The sequence below is a fragment of the Saccopteryx leptura genome, chromosome 2 (assembly GCF_036850995.1).
Source record: "Saccopteryx leptura isolate mSacLep1 chromosome 2, mSacLep1_pri_phased_curated, whole genome shotgun sequence".
NCBI lineage: Eukaryota > Metazoa > Chordata > Mammalia > Chiroptera > Emballonuridae > Saccopteryx > Saccopteryx leptura.
Window position 1 is genome coordinate 291,681,043 of NC_089504.1, and position 17,515 is coordinate 291,698,557.

The following is a 17,515-nucleotide window of genomic DNA, read 5'->3' on the forward strand; positions in this document are numbered from 1 at the left end:
ATTTAAGCTCTGATCTTTATTATTTTCTTTCTTGTCCTTTGGATTTAGTGTGCTTTTTAAATTTATTCCTAGTTGGAAAGCCGAACACATTGCATTGAAATTTTTCTTATGTTCTAATAAAGGTGTTTAATTCTGAAAAATTTCCACATAATACTACTTTATTGCCATCCTAGGCATGTATCCTATGTTTTTATTTTCATTCCAAAAATGTAGTCCAATTTTCCAGGCGAGTTCCTCTTTACTGATGTTCTAACTGTGCTATCAATTGAGAGGGGGTATTCATATTTCTAAGTATAATTTTATAAATGTCTATTTCTCCTTACTATTTTATTAGTTTTTGGTTTATGTATTTTGAAGCTGTTATTTAGTGCATAAATGTTTAGGATTGATTTGTACTATTGATGAATTAACAATTTTATCATTATGAAATGATCATCTTTATTTATTCATTTTTTTTTTACAGAGACAGAGATAGAGTCAGAGAGAGGGATAGATAGGGACAGACAGACCGGAATGGAGAGAGATAAGAAGCATTAATCATTAGTTTTTTGTTGCGACACCTTAGTTCACTGATTGCTTTCTCATATGTGCCTTGACCATGGGCCTTCAGCAGACCGAGTAACTCCTTGCTCGAGCCAGTGACCTTGGGTCCAAGGTGGTGAGCTTTTTGCTCAAGCCAGATGAGCCTGTGCTCAAGCTGGCGACCTCAGGGTCTCGAACCTGGGTCTTCCGCATCCCAGTCCAACTCTCTATCCACTGCGCCACCGCCTGGTCAGGCTATCTTCTTTATTGCTGTTAACATTCTTTGTACTAACATCTACTTTATCTGATTTTAAACAGCCACACCAGTTTTCTTTTACCCATCCTCCTGCTTTTAATCTATTGGTGTTTTTATAAATGAAGTGCATTTCTTATGGGCAGCATAAATTTGGGTAATAATTTTTTATTCAACCTGAAATGTTTGAATTTTAATTGGGGTATTTGGGCCATAACATTTAAGGTGAAAATTGATACACTTAGGTTTAACTCTATAATCTTGCTATTTATTTTTTTTTATAAATTAAAAAAAATTTTTTTTAAGACTTTATTCATTTTAGAGAGGAGAAAAAGAGAGAGAAAGGGAGAGAGAAGGTGGGGAGGAGTAGAAAGCATCAACTCTCATATGTGCCTTGACTGAGCAAGCTCAGGGTTTGAAATTGGAGAGTTCAGGGTTCCATCTAGGTCGACGCTTTAGCCACCACAGGTCAAGCCTGTTATTTATTTTCTATTTGTGCCATCTGTTCATTGTTTCCTTTCTTTCACTTTTGGTCATCTTTGGAATTAGCTGAATTTCTTTATGATTCAATTTTACCTCCTTTGTTGGTTCATTAGCTTTAGGATTTATGATATACATTTTTAACATATTTTATTCTACCTTCAAATAATATTTCACCACTTCATGAATAAGAACCTTAAAATAGTGTATTTCCATTTGTCCTTTCTCATCCTTTGTGCTACTGTTGTCATAAATTTTATTTTTATATACATTAAAACCCCATTCTATTTTTGCTTAAATGGTTTTATTAGTTTGATAGGGTTGCCATAACAAAACACTTCAAATTAGGTGGCTTGAACAACAGAAATGTATTACATCACAGTTCTAGAGGTTAGAAGTCAACAATCAAGCTGACTGCAGGGTGGGTCTTTTTGAGGGCTGTAAGGAAGAATCTGTTAGATGTCCTTTTCCTAGCTTGTTTGTTCACTAGCAATCTTTGGTGTTCTTTAACTTGTAGATGCATCACCCCCACCTTCATGTTCATATCACATTCTTCCTATGTATGTATTTCTATGTCAAACTTTCTCCTTTCTATAAGGACACATGGTCATATTGAATTAGGGACCACCTGGCCCTGGCTGGTGGCTCAATGGATAGAGCGCTGGTCCCATGTATAGACATTCTGGCTCAATTCCTGGTCAAGACACACAGGAAAAGTGAACATCTGCTTTTCTGTCCTTTCCTACCTCCCTCTTTCCTGCCAGCAGCCAGTCGTGTGATTCAAGTGTGGCCTGGGGAACTGATGTTGGTCTGAGCGCATCAGCCAGGTGCTAAAAATAGCTTGGTACTCCAGCATTGGCCCAAGACAGGGTTGTCAGGTGGATACCGGTAGGGGCATATGTGGGAGTCTGCCTCGCTATCTACCCTGCTCTCATCTCAAAAAAAAAAAAAAAAAAAAAAAAGCTTGACCAGGCAGTGGCGCAGTGGATAGAGCATCAGACTGGGATGTGGAAGACCCAGGTTTGAGACTCCGAGGTCACCAGCTTGAATATGAGCTCATCTGGTCTGGGCAAGGCTCGCCAGCTTGAGCCCAGGGTTGCTGACTCCACAGGAAGTCACTTGGTCTGCTGCCCCCTCCTCCCCCATCAGGGTACAAATGAGAAATAAATTGATGAACAACTAAGGAACCGCAACAAGGAACTGGTGTTTCTCATCTCTCTAAAAGATTCTGTCTTTAAATAAAGTCACATACTGGCCCTGGCCGGTTGGCTCAGCGGTAGAGCGTTGGCCTAGCGTGTGGAGGACCCGGGTTCGATTCCCGGCCAGGGCACACAGGAGAAGCGCCCATTTGCTTCTCCACCCCTCCGCCGCGCTTTCCTCTCTGTCTCTCTCTTCCCCTCCCGCAGCCGAGGCTCCATTGGAGCAAATATGGCCCGGGCGCTGGGGATGGCTCTGTGGCCTCTGCCTCAGGCGCTAGAGTGGCTCTGGTTGCATCATGGCATCACCCAGGATGGGCAGAGCATCGCCCCCTGGTGGGCAGAGCGTCGCCCCCTGGTGGGCGTGCCGGGTGGATCCCGGTCGGGCGCATGCGGGAGTCTGTCTGACTGTCTCTCCCTGTTTCCAGCTTCAGAAAAATAAAAAAAAAACAAAAAAACCCAAAAAAACCCCAAAAAACAAACAAAACAAACAAACAAACAACAAAAAAAGTCACATACTAATAGTTGTACTCATATATTTATGTAATATATCATATCTTTTTGGAGAAACAGAATTTAACCCATAACAATGGCCGGTTAACTTTTGAAGGTCTTAAATAACTATAATTATATATTTTTACACCGATGAAGTTACCCCTTCCTGTACTCTTACTCCGTGTAGCTCTGTATCTCCGCCAGGCCAAACCACTTCTTTAACATTTCGTGTAGCACAAGATTGCTGATCTTGAATTTTTTCAGCTTTTGCATATCTAAAAAAAAAAATCTTTATTTTGCCTGCATTTTTGAAAGATATTTTTGCTAGGTTTTGAATTCTAGGTGACAAATTTTTACTTTTAGTCCATTAACATGTCTTTTTCATTTTTAAAATCTCTGCTCTTTATCACTTTTTTTTTGGTGGGGGAGAATGTTCTTTAGTGTAATTTTCTTTCTTTCTTCTTTTATTTTTTGGTGAATGGGTTTTGTCGAGCTTCTTGGATTTGTAGATTTATAGCTTTTATAAAATTTGGGAATTTCTTTCCTTTTCTTTAAGGAAGAATTCCTTGAGAAAGTCCTATTGTTTTGTTTTTATTTATTGATTTGAGAGACAGAAAGGGAGAGAGAAGCACCAACTTGTTGTTCCATGTAGTTGCATACTCATTGATTGTGTCACATATGTGCCCTGACCAGGGATCAAACCCACAACCTTGTTTATCCAAGACGATGCTTTATCCACTTATCCACCCAATCAAGGCTGGGAATTTATTTCTTTAACCCTCCCTGCTTTTGGAGGACTCCAATTATGCTTATCTTTGGCCACTTGAAATTGTCTCACTGCTCACTGATGGTCTTCCATTTTAAAAAATTCTCTGTTCCATGTTTAATTTTGGTTAGTTCTATTGCCATGTCTTCAATTTAACTTTTCTTCTGCAATATTTAATGTACCATTAATTCCATCTAGTTCAGGTTTCTTATCATATACCATCTAGAGATGGTAGTAATCCATCTCTAGAAGTTAGATTTGCATATTTTAAGATATCTTCCATTTATCTACTTAACTTTGTGTACATAGGGCATATAGTCATAATGCCCCTATTTTAATATCCTTGTTTTCTACTTTTAACATCTGTGGCATTTCAGAATTGATCTCTATTGGTTGACTCATCTCACTACGGGTCCTATTTTCTTGCTTCTTTACATGGCTGGTTACTTTTTTATTGAATGCCAGATGTGATGAATTTTAATTTGTTGGGTGCTGGATGGCTTTTCATTGTTATAAATATTCTTGAGCTTTGTTCTGGATTCTAGTTATCTAGAGATATTTTTATCTTTTGGGGTATAGCTTTTAAGATTTCTTAAGTGAAACTTGGGCAATTTTTATTCTAAGGCTAATGATTCTCCACCAGTAAGGCAAGACTCTTTAGTGTACTCTAACCAAAGCATTGTGATTCTTGAGGTTTTCAATGTGTTTATTTTCAGCCTGTGGGAATGCTGAGCACAATAATCCCCTGCTTCCTCTAGTCCCCTGATGGCAAATCTTTTTATAAAAGCCACCCACTTTTGCAGTGCTGGTCACACAGGTTGACCAGCACTGCAAAAGTGGGTGGCTTTTATAAAAAGGTTCACCATCATGGCTCTAGTCTCATGCACACACACATGTATTGATACATTCAGCTGTATACTGAAGGAGGACTCTGCAGACCTCTGGAGTTCTTCCTCTGTGCAGCTCTCATAATTTTGGTACCCTTTCCTAGGAACCCTTGCTGTCTTGGTCTGTCAGGACTCTCAGCTCTAACTGCACAAGCCAGGGCAGTGGTAGGCAACCTGGTCCCTACTGCCCACTAGTGGGCATTCCAGCTTTCATGGTGGGCGGTAGTGGAGCAACCAAAGTATAAATAAAAAGATAGATTTAACTACAGTAAGTTGTTTTATAAAGATTTATTCTGCCGCCTGACCAGGTGGTGGCGCAGTGGATAGAGCGTCGGACTGGGATGCGGAAGGACCCAGGTTCGAGACCCTGAGGTCGCCAACTTGAGCGCGGGCTCATCTGGCTTGAGCAAAGAGCTCACCAGCTTGGACCCAAGGTTGCTGGCTCCAGCAGGGGGTTACTCGGTCTGCTGAAGGCCCACGGTCAAGGCACATGTGAGAAAGCAATCAATGAACAACTAAGAAGTCGCAACGCGCAATGAGAAACTGATGATTGATGCTTCTCATCTCTCTCCGTTCCTGTCTGTCTGTCCCTGTCTATCTCTGCCTCTGTAAAAAAAAAAAAAAAAAAAAAAGATTTATTCTGCCAAACAGCAAAAATACGAGATAAAGTACTTGGTAAATAATTATTATTATATGCTTTAACTTGCTGTAATTCTGCTTTATAAATTTTATAAAGTAAAGTTACTTCCCTACTTTATAAATCACCATTACTATGGCACCGGTGGGTGGTTAGAAAATTTTACTACTAACAGAGATACAAAAGTGGGCGGTAGGTATAAAAAGGCTGACTACCCCTGACCCAGGGGAATCAGCTGGGTTGGCATCCTTTCATTGTGCCATGTCCTAGAAATGTTCTAAAGGCATACGCTGATGCAATTTTAGGGCTCATAATTTGTTTTCAGTCTCTTGGGGATCACTGTCCTTTATTATCTGATGTCTAATGTCTTATAAACTATTTTGAATATTTTGTTCATTTTTTTGCTCAAGGAAGGAGAAAAGAGAATCAACCTGCTCCCTGTTATTCCATCTTGACTGGAAATGTAAGTCTCTCCCTTTTAATTATAGGGTTCTAAAACTGCAAAAGTCTGAGTCTAGTACTAAATTTATGTACAGTTTTTTTATTGCCTTCCCTACTAACTTTATAGTTGAAAATTTATAGCCCTATTTGTAAACAAATTAAATATTTTAAGGATAATATTTAAGCCTGAGGTTCAGGACAAATGGTTGTCATGTCTCAGCTGTCCCTGAAGGACATTTCTAATATGTGTCTTGAGGAAGGAAGGTGAGAGTCACTTGCCCTTTAAAATTGTAGCTTCTGATAGTACAAAAATTCTCTGCAGTAAAAAGCTAAGAAGAGCTGTTTTAATACAAAGCAAACATTTGTCCATCTTTAGGAAGTAGAGATAACAGTAATAGTTTTAACATTTTCTTGTTCTTCAATGTTACTTATATAGATTTAATCTAGACAGTCATGCTCATCAAAATTAAAGATTCATGTACAAGTTGAATCTTCAAGTAGGAACATTTCAATAATAACAGAAAACATTTCTTTAGTACTCACTGTATAATAGGTATTTTACTTTAAACACTATTTTTTTTAACAGGGACAGAGAGGGAGAGTCAGAGAGAGGGATAGATAGGGACAGACAGAGACAGGAATGGAGAGAGATGAGAAGCATCAATCATCAGTTTTTTGTTGCGACACCTTAGTTGTTGATTGATTGCTTTCTCATATGTGCCTTGACCATGGGCCTTCAGCAGACCGAGTAACCCCTTGCTCGAGTCAGCGACCTTGGGTCCAAGCTGGTGAGCTTTTGATCAAACCAGATGAGCCCGCGCTCAAGCTGGCGACCTCGGGGTCTTGAACCTGGGTCCTCTGCATCCCAGTCTGAGGCTCTATCCACTGCACCATTGCCTGGTCAGGCTAAACACTTTTTCTTAAGTAAACATTAAAACAAACTTATAAAGTATGATCCATTACTAAACCCATTATACAGATGAGAAAATTGAGACTCAGAGATGCAAACCTAGGTTGAAAGTAAGATTTAGAGTCTTTTATGCAAAAGTACTTAATGTGGCACTGGCCAGTTGGCTCACCAGTAGAGCATCGGCTGGCATGTGGAAGTCCCCAGTTGGATTCCTGGTCAGGGCACACAGGAAAAAAGACCATCTGCTTCTCCACCCCTTCCCTTTCCCCTTCTCTCTCTCTCCCCCTCATCCTGTGGCTGCTGGAAGGGTTTGAGCAAGTTGGTTACAGGCGCTGAGGATGACTCCATGGCCTCACCTCAGGCGCTAAAATAGCTCTGTTGCTAAGCAATAAAACAACAGTCCCAGATGGGCAAAGCATCCTCCCATAGGGGGATTTCTGGGTGAATCCTGGTCCTGGGCGAATGTGGAAGTCTGTCTCTCTACCTCCCTGTTTTTGACTTAATTAAAAAAAAATCCCTAACCTAAAAAATTTATAATTTGTAAAGTTTTTTGTGCCTGATGTTAACATTATAAATTTGTGTCACTAAAAAAATTCTAATTTTAAAAGTAGAGGAAACATTCTTTGTGAAAGTAAGTAGTTTAATTTACTAAGTACAAATAGTTGGGATTAAATAAAGTTTTGGCTGACTCTAAAACTTTGGCTATTTCCACTATTCCATAATGGCCTCATATCACAACACATTTCAGAAAGAGGCTGCATTTAAAAACTAAACCAATCAAAAGCTCATACACTACAGCTATCTGGAAATCTGTGTAATCTACTAAAGTTTCTTGATTGCAATAATAGATGATAAACAGAAAAAAAATAGAGAAAATAGAGACAAATATGGAACTTGTCAAGTTACTATTTGTTAACTAAATGCTAAATAAATTTCAGTGAATATACATTTAGTTTTGAATGAAAATAATCTATTAACTTGTAAACACTAAATATATTTGCTATTTCAGAAATGTAAATACGACAGTGACTTTTCTTTGTAAATATTCATGTAAAATATTCAAGTCTCAAAACAAAACAAAACATACCTCTACAGCAGGTACAATGTCTATGCCAACAGTTAGAAATTCTTCAAACTTCATAAATGGGTTAAAGCAGCTGCCAACATCAAGTAATCTGATCTTTCCTGAGGTTTGTAGAAACCTAAAAACAGATTATTTAGTTTTACAACAAGCAAAATGAAAATAAAAGAAAAATTCAAACATTTGAGAATTAAAAAGGTCATATAGATTACAGGCTACCTTTGTGGTCTTGGGATACACCTTTATCATATTTAAAAATTACTGCGGGTCTTAAAGAATTTTTGTTTTTGTGGGTTATATCTATCAATTATATTTAAAATTAAAACCTAATAGCTTAAAAATATATTAACTCGTTTATAAAATAATAAACCTATTATATATTAATATGTTATATATTTGTAATAAAAAATCTAGATTAGAAAGACAGTAAAAAGTGAGGCACTGTTTTATATTTTTTGAAGTCTCCTTAATGTCCGTCTTAAATAGGTTGATGAATTCTCATATCTGCTTTTGCATTCAAGCTGTCCCGTCATCTCTAGAAAACTAAACTCTACCCTCATGAGAGAATAAGTAAAAAAGGCAATTAACATTTTACTGTTACTCTGAAAATAATACCTCCCCAACAGAGATGGTGGAAGGTTTTCAGATCCCAAGACCACACATGGAAAACTATCTTTGTAGATGGAAGAATCCATTCACAAATCAATTCTCAGTAGTCAATATAACAATGTCTTTATACTTAACTTTGTTCTGATGACTTTAAAAGGACCAAAAACAAAAGTATGAAGAGAATAGTGTTTTTTAAGTTGTAAATTTGTTTTATTTTTATTTAAGAGCTCTCATGTAGGAAAATAAAGGTAAACAAAACCAGAAGTAACCATATATTAAAAAGTTAGCCAAATTAAACTAATGTGGATCGACATAGCATCAAGGATGAAGGAGAACTGTCTGAAGCCTACAGTTCTAATTCAGACAATACAGCAAAAATAAAAATCCACTTTAGACATATGCCATTTCACTGATATTAAGATAATTTTTTTAAAGGTTTTATTTATTGATTTTATGGGGGGTGGGGCAAAAAGTATCAACTCAGAGTTGCTTCACTTTAGTTGTTCACTGACTGCTTGTCGTATGTGCCTTGACTGGGCAAGTCTAGTGTTTTGAACTAGTGACCTCAGCATTCCAGATCAACACTTTATCTACTGCACCACCACAGGCTAGGCAAGATCATTTTCTTTAAAACAATTATGAGTGGATGCTGGAAAAATAAAGGAAAGAAAATGTAGGAAAATAATTGGGTAAAAACAGAATCTTAGTTCCTCAAAGTTTAAAGATTTAGCAGAGAGAACCTGTTAAATTTCTCTTCCATATACACTGGCTAACATAATTACTGTAGGGTACATTAGGGAGGTGCTAACCTACAGACAGTAGGTTAAGCTCCTGAAAAGGGTACTAAATCAAAATAATATAAAGTTATTTTTCCCTCCCAAACGTATGCAATAAATAGGGGTTACATTCTTAATCAAATGTTAATGCCCCAACATTTTATAGAAATGACCAGAATCACCATTTGATTAAACTATACAGGACCTGTCTGATATAGTACATGTCATTATACAGTACCAGAAAAATAATATAAGCCAATTAAAATACTTTTGTCAATAAAATTTTATTCAAGAACTCACTCCTCTGAAAAGGGACTATGAAGGTATAAGGAAACAGCATTTCACGAAAGACAGGCTCCATTTTCTGTATGTATACAACTCAAGATGAATGTCAGTTCTTGCAAGGAATAGCTAGAAACTCTCCCAGTGAAAAGAGCTGCTCCTGGGAATCAAGACATAATTTTCTGCACTGCAGCCAATCAGGAAGCAGATTATTATTTGTATATGTGATGCCTATAACATATAATCACCTTAAAGTGATATTAAATTTAGTGGTACTTGAAATATAACAGAACATTCGTTCCAGTGAAGAAAGAGGGATACAAATTCTGTGGCATTGGTTCCAAGTTGTTAAACAGAGCAAAAAATCCAGTTATGGATAGGGGACATAGAAATGTCTGGCATGTAGCTGACATTCATTGCTGAATTAATACATATCTGAATGCCCAAATTGTAAACTGTTAGGATAAATGAGAATCTATAACAATATGTAATATTATATATACTAATAGCTTGTCACTCTAATCCTTACTTGTGGCTATGATTAAAAATAAGAGTTCTGGCATCAGAGACACTAAGTCCAAAACCTGAGTCTGTCCTTTATTTGTAATACAGGGACAATAATGGTACCCACACTTAAGAGTTGTTTATAGGATAAAATAATGTATTCATAATGCTTGACCCAATATCTAATACATGGTAAATGTTCAAAAAGTGCTAAATATTATTGCTAGTTGTTAATATCATTTTACAAATTAAATATTTTTTGCGATTTACCCTCTAATGATCTTCCTGAGCATAGTAAAAGCAGAATTTGCTTCATACTAAATTCTATACTAGAAACTGGTTAGCAAAAGTTTTCTGACAGTCTTTATTTTAAAAAGTGCATCTTATAAAAATACAGTTGTTGGGCCCTGGCCGGTTGGCTCAGTGGTAGAGCGTCGGCCTGGCGTGCGGAAGTCCCGGGTTCGATTCCTGGACAGGGCACACAGGAGAAGCGCCCATCTGCTTCTCCACCCCTCCCCCTCTCCTTCCTCTCTGTCTTTCTCTTCCCCTCCCGCAGCCGAGGCTCCATTGGAGCAAAAGATGGCCCGGGCACTGGGGATGGCTCCTTGGCCTCTGTCCCAGGTGCTAGAGTGGCTCTGGTCGCAACAGAGTGACGCCCCGGAGGGGCAGAGCACCACCCCCTTGTGGGCAGAGCGTTGCCCCCTGGTGAGCGTGCCGGGTGGATCCCGGTCGGGCACATGCGGGAGTCTGACTGTCTCTCCCCGTTACTAGCTTCAGAAAAATACAAAAAAAAAAAAAAATACAGTTGTCCCCTGCCATATCGCGTTTCACTTCATGGTCTCATTGTATCATGGATTTTTAAATTGTATATATCTAGTTTTGTATTGCATATTTTTCACTATATCGTAGGATTTTGCAGTATATAGTGGCACCTTGAGATACCAACGGCTAACATACGAATTTTTTTAGATATGAGCTGCGACTCGGTCCGTATTTTTGTTCGAGATCTGAGCAAAATTCCAAGATACAAGTCGTGATTCAGAAAGCTGCTGCTAGTTGGCGCGTTGGCACATGGGTCCAGTATCAGCAGTTTGATATAGGAGTTGTCTGACTTACGAGCTCGGTTACAGAATGAATTAAATTCGTATCTCAAGGTACCACTGTATAGGTATTTTTATAAATTTTTATTTTAATTATTTTTTGCAGTAAAATAAGCACTTTCTAGCCTAAAAAATTGGAAACAAAATGAAAAAAATATTAATTAAAACATTAAAATAATATTAAATCAAAATAAAATACATAGCATACAGCAGAAGAGTAGACAAAGACTCGCACGTATGAAAAACGCAGCTACGGCCCCTTCCAGTTGAGTTAGTTTGCCCACGTGAGATTGTACATAGCACACTATTGGCTGATGGATGGGAGGCAAACAACCAGAGCACTGTGTTCTGTATATATAAATAATAAAATAAATATAAGGTTGCTACTTCACGGATTTTCATCTATCACAGAGGGTTTCTGGAACCTAACCTCCATGATAGATGAGGGGCCACTGTATCATGGACCCTAATAATATTACATTAACTCTTTGTAATATACTTAGTGCTTTTCAAATTCTTTGGTTTAGCTCCTAAATTTTTTTATTTGCACCAAGTATATATTTACAGTTTAAAGACTAATTACAAAGTAAACAAAATAATTACCACCCAGGCCAAGAAATGAATCACTACCTGCACTCTGGAAGCATCCCTGATGACATCTCTTCCCCTTTTCAGTAATAGTAGCCACCACCTGATTTAAATGATAAAGATGTCCTTTTATAGTCTTACTATCTATGACTGAATGCCTAAATAATAGTTTAGTTTTACACACTATATATTTGCTTTTGTGACTTTTTTCATTAAATATTGTTTGTGAGAGTCATTTGTGTTTCTTTAGTTAACTACATTGCTGTATGGTAGTACTTAACACATCCCATTAGGATTTTGATTACAGTGGCAGTGAGTCTAAAGACCATTCGGGGAGAATATCTTTACAATACTAAATTTTCTAATCCACAGATATAACATAATTATTTATTAAGATTTTTTTCATCATCTCCCAACAGCTATATCATTTTCTCTGAAATGGCGACATATCTTTTGTTGGCTTTATATTTATATGTCATTTTTATGCTATTACTGTTTTTCCCCTCTGGATAAACTTTGTTATTAAAATTTCTTTTTCTTTATTTTTTTAACTTTTATTTATTTATTATTAGATTTTATATGTATTCATTTTTAGAGAAGGAGGAGAAAGAGAGAGAAGGGGGAGGAGCAGGAAGCATCAACTCCCATCTGTGCCTTGACTAGGCAGTCCGGGGTTTTGAATTAGTAACCTCAGTGTTCCAGATTGACATTTTATCCACTGCGCCACCACAGGTCAGGCTGTTATCAAATTTTCATCTTTCATTGTTGGTTACAGAAATGCAATTGATTTTTATAGAATGATTTTATATCCAACAACTTTACTAAGTTCCTATTACCTTAATTACTTACCTAGGTATTCTAATCTAGATATATTAAGTATACAATCTATAAAATATGGTATTTTGTCTCACGGCTTTGCCTAGTACTAATACAATGTTCAACAGAATATATGTAGTCACTGCTATTTTGTCCCTACTCTCAGAAGGAACATTCCAGTGTTTCATCATGAAATATGACTGTTGAGCCTGACCGGGCGGTGATGCAGTAGATAGAACATTGAACTGGACCGCAGAGGACCCAGGCTTGAAGCCCTGAGGTTGCCAGCTTGAGCGCAGGCTCCTCTGGTTTGAGCAAGGCTCACCAGCTGAAGCCCAAGGTTGCTGGCTTGAGCAAGGGGTCACTTGATCTGCAGTAGACCCCCCATCCGCCCCGTCAAGTCATATATGGGAAAGCAATCAATGAACAACTAAGGTGCCACACCAAAGAACTGAGAACTGATGCTTTTCATCTCTCTCCCTTCCTGTCTGTCTGTCCCTATCTGTCCCTCTGTCTGTCACACACACACACACACACACACACACACACACACACACACACACACACACACGGTCTACCGGAAAGTTCTGTTCGTTTTTGGAATAAAACAAAATACAAATTTTTCTTACTGTCAATAAACTTTATTAAATAATATAATTGCCATTATTATTAATGATTTCTTGCCAGTGTGAGGGCAATTTGTATATCCCATTTTTGAAAAATGTTTTATCTTTTGATGCGAAAAACTGAACCAGTGCTTGTTTGATATCTTCTTCATTTTTGAATTTTTTGCCCTTCAAAAAATTTTGTTAGGACAAAAACAAGTGATAGTCGGAGAGTGCTAAGTCCGGGGAATATGGTGGATGCGACAGAATTTCCCAGCCTAGTTCTGCAATTTTTTGACGAGTCCCCAAAGCAGCATGTGGCCTGGCATTATCATGATGCAGTATGATGTTCTTCCTATTGAACATCGCCAGCCTCTTTTCTTGGACTGCTGTCTTTAAATTATCCAGTTGCTGACAATACTTCTCCAAATTGAGTTTTTCGTTCGGTTTTAAAAGCTCATAATGTATTGGTCCTCAAATGTCCCACCATATACACAACATTCTCTTATTCAGAGTCAAATCTGGTTTAGAGGTGGAAGGGCTAGGTTTTTCGGGTTCACAATATGCCCTTTTCCTTACGATGTTTTCGTAGGTAATCCACTTTTCATCCCCAGTTATCATCCGGTTCAAGAAGGGCTCCATTTTGTTCCGAGTAAGCAGAGATGTGCATATGATGACTCGATCATCCAAATTCTTCTGACTTAATTCATGTGACACCCATCTTGAATATTTCCACACCAATCCTATCTTCCGAATATGGTCCGAAATGGTTTGCTGAGCTGAATTAAGCCTTTCTGCGATCTCCGATGTTGTCAGAAAAGGATCTTGCTCCAACATGGTCTTAACAACATCATCATTGATCAAAGATGGTCGCCCAGAACCCGGCTTATCAGAAAGGTCGAAATCACCTGTTTTGAATTTTTCGAACCATCTTCTGCATGTCCTGTCAGAAACTGTACCTTCACCAAACACTTTCAATAAATTTCTACATGCTTCTGTAGCATTTCTTCCTTGTTGAAATTCGTAAAAATTACAGTGGCTTAAATGAACTTTTCAGTAGTCATGGGTACACTATTGCTTCACACATAAGACTAACGTGAATCAACCTTGTTTTAGTTAATTTGCTACGTCAGTATGTATACATTAAGTGATAAAAATAGAGAGGCACACATGAGCCAAATAAACTTGTGCTTACGTGTCAAAACTTGTGATAGAAACGAACAGAACTTTCCGGTAGACCTGATACACACACACACACACACACACACACACACACACACACTATATGTATGACTATTGAAGATTTTGTATTTTACCCTTGTTGAAGTTTTAAAAGTTCCTTTTATACTTTGCTAGTGCTTTTTAAAAACTTTTAGCATAAACTTGTTAGATTTTATCAAATGCATTCTACTCAGCTCTTCAGATATGACTTTTTAAAATCTTTTTATGTGGTAGAGTATACTCATTAATTGTGTAGTATTAAATCAACCTTCCATTATTGTGAAGGATTTAATTTGGTTCTGATATATTATCATTTTCATAAAATTATTTGTTTTATGTATGAATATATAGTAGGTACTAGTTATGGTATATGAAGTCACCACTGACCTATGGTATCTAAGGGAAATATTTATACTTATTCAAACTATAATATTGGGGAAAAAACAGTTCTCTCCAAAAGTACTACAGACTTGTTTTGTCAGTTTTCGCTTTATATGTCATACAAATTAAACATCGTTTTATTTTTCTATCAAGTCACACATTTTATCATTAAGAAAAATCTCCTTTATTTCTAGAAGTGATATTTATTCCAAAGTTTTATGTTTTGGATATATCTCTCATCAGAAGCACAAAGAGAATTTTTAAATCCAGTCTGACAATTCTTTAACTAGAGTATTTAGATCATTTTTACTTTTAATGTGATTTAATGACATATTTTGATTTATATCTATTATCTTACTCTGTACTCTCTGCTCTATCTGTTTTTCTATGTTTCTTTTCTCCCTCCTCCATACTTTCTTTAGAATCACCTTGGGAGCTTTAAAATCACTCAGATATTCTGATTTAATTGCTGTGGGATGGAGTCTGGGCATAAGGATTTTTAATAGTTCCCTACATCGATGTATTGTATAGCCAAGGTTGAGAGCCAGTTTTACGTTTTCCTTTTAAATTTTAAAAATTTATTTTTTTCCATTTTACTGATTAAAATATTTAGTAGTCTTTTAAAAAATGTATATTTGATTATTGAATAACCTTAGCATTCTACTAGACCATACGAGTGCGTGACAACACAAAATCCTGTTACTACGCGAGTTATATTAGTATACTGTTTATAAACATTTGTGGTTCTTTTTACCCTTTACCTTCCCTTCTCTTCCTTCTTCCTCTTCCCTCTTTTCCTTTCTTTTCTTTTCTTTTTTCTTTGGTTTCCCCTTCCTTCTTTACCCTCTAACTTTCTGTATGGAATCTTCTCCTTCTGCCTAAAATATATCTTTGGAATTTCTTTTAGTAAGGGCTTGCTTTCCCATTCCTTCTTCTTTTTCTGAAACTCCAAAAAGCAGAACTTCTCATTTTATCTTCTCTGTCTTCACCATTTTAATTAATATTGTATTTTCTTGTTTGCATGTGGCATTCTGGATTATTTCACTTAATGTTTTACCCAGTTCAATAATTTCCTCTTTAATTTATGCTGAATTATTTAATTTCATTTTTTCTTTCTAGTAATTCTATTTAAAATTTTTGACTTTCCCTAAAGTCTCTAGTCCCTGCAGAAAATTTCAAGCAATTTCTTTTTTAAAAAAAGTTTATGTACTGTGACTCATAATTTTAGTATTTGGGGTCTGTGTAGGCTGAGATCTTTCTAGATCTGTCCTTGCTGACTACTGGCTTTAGATCATGGTACCTTGTTTCCATTCATGCTTCGTAATTATCTTTTACTATAAGCTATTCATAATGATTTACAAAGATTTTAAAGCAGAAGCATTCATTTATGCTACTTTCAGGCAACCTGGGATCCAGCACTGTAGGACCCCTTTCAATTAAATAAATATGGGTTTTAAGTTTTTTGGACCAACCTGATGATATGAATGAATTTGGACTATTAGTTTTTGCTTGAGATACCTTACAGTTTCATCTTTTCATGGTCTATCGTGCTCTGGATGACAGGGGTAGATTTATTCTGGTTCAACCTTAAATTGAGAGAATACCGTATTTCCAAATGTATAAGACTCACCTTTTCCTGAAAATTTTTTTGACAGTGATGAGTTGTATGAATTTTATGATGAATAAAACTTCAGTTCAGCCCTGGCCGGTTTGCTCAGCGGTAGAGCGTCAGCCCAGCATGTGGAAGTCATAGGTTCGATTCCCGGTCAAAGCACATAGGAGAAGAGCCCCTCTGCTTCTCCACCTTCCCCCTCTCCTTCCTCTCTATCTCTCTCTTCCCCTCCCGCAGCCAAGGCTCCACTGGAGCAAAGTAGGCCCGATGCTGAGGACAGAGCTCCATGGCCTCTGCCTCAGGTGCTAGAATGGCTCCTGTGGCAACAGAGCAATGCCCTCTGGTGGGCGTGCCGGGTGGATCCTGGTCGGGCGCATGCGGGAGTCTGTCTGACTGCCTCCCCGCTTCTAACTTTGGAAAAATACAACAAAAACAAAAAAACCTTGAGTTTAATAACTTTATATTTATATAATACATGTTTTTCCAAATTCCGGGCCCCCAAATTACAGTGTGTCTTATAAATGGGAGCATTTTATACATGGGGAAATATGGTAACTCTTTGGAGCTTTAACTCTATCAGTGAAGTAAAAACACCAAAGTTCAAGTTTGCTGGCTTGGACAAGGCAAAAAAAAGCTTTGTGCTCTGCCTACCATTTTAAGTTCCCATCAGCATCGGCATTTGCGATGTATCAGTTCTTTGGTATTTTTATGATTTATGCAAAATTTAAAAATGTTTTTAAATTTGAGAAATTAGTTTGAATATCCCCCTAGCCATATTCTAGTTAACTTTTAATGTAGAATATATAAACAGATAAGATTAACTTAATCTAAGTTTTGGCATAAAATCAGCTTGTGACAACAGAGACAACACTAATAAGAGAATATTTAAATAAACAATAGAAATACTGTTATTTTATTGTCACTAATATGAAAGTGAACAATAATATTTGTAAATATATTTGGTGTACTAAGTGCAAATTGGCTCTGAATAATTTGCTAAGTGACTCTGAAGTTTCTTCATCAAAAGGCCAGAGGGCCAACCTGGGGTGATCATAACAGGCAGACTTCACTTAACCATTAATATGGGCAATATAAATAACAAGGAAATTTAACCTCAGAACCAATTCTTCATTAAATTGTTAAAAAATTAAAAATTATGGTACACAGTAGTGCTAATTGTAATAACACACGAGGTGCTACCTATAAATGCATGTTTATTGTTCTTTTTTTGTGTGTGATAGAGACAGAGAGAGGGACAGATAGGGACAGACAGACAGGAAGGGAGAGAGGTGAGAAACATCAATTCTTTGTTGTGGCACCTTAGTTGTTCATTGATTACTTTCTCATATGTGC

At 37.1% G+C, this 17,515-nt stretch overlaps 1 protein-coding gene across 1 annotated transcript in view; it reads right to left on the reverse strand.

Annotated features, from left to right (window-relative positions):
- Positions 1-17,515, reverse strand: part of BMT2 (base methyltransferase of 25S rRNA 2 homolog) — a 168,906-nt gene that overhangs the window by 19,196 nt on the left and 132,195 nt on the right. Inside the window, exon 4 of the mRNA XM_066362511.1 lies at positions 7,675-7,789. Coding sequence (XP_066218608.1) covers positions 7,675-7,789 — 115 coding nt within the window. The remainder of the gene's footprint in view (positions 1-7,674; positions 7,790-17,515) is intronic.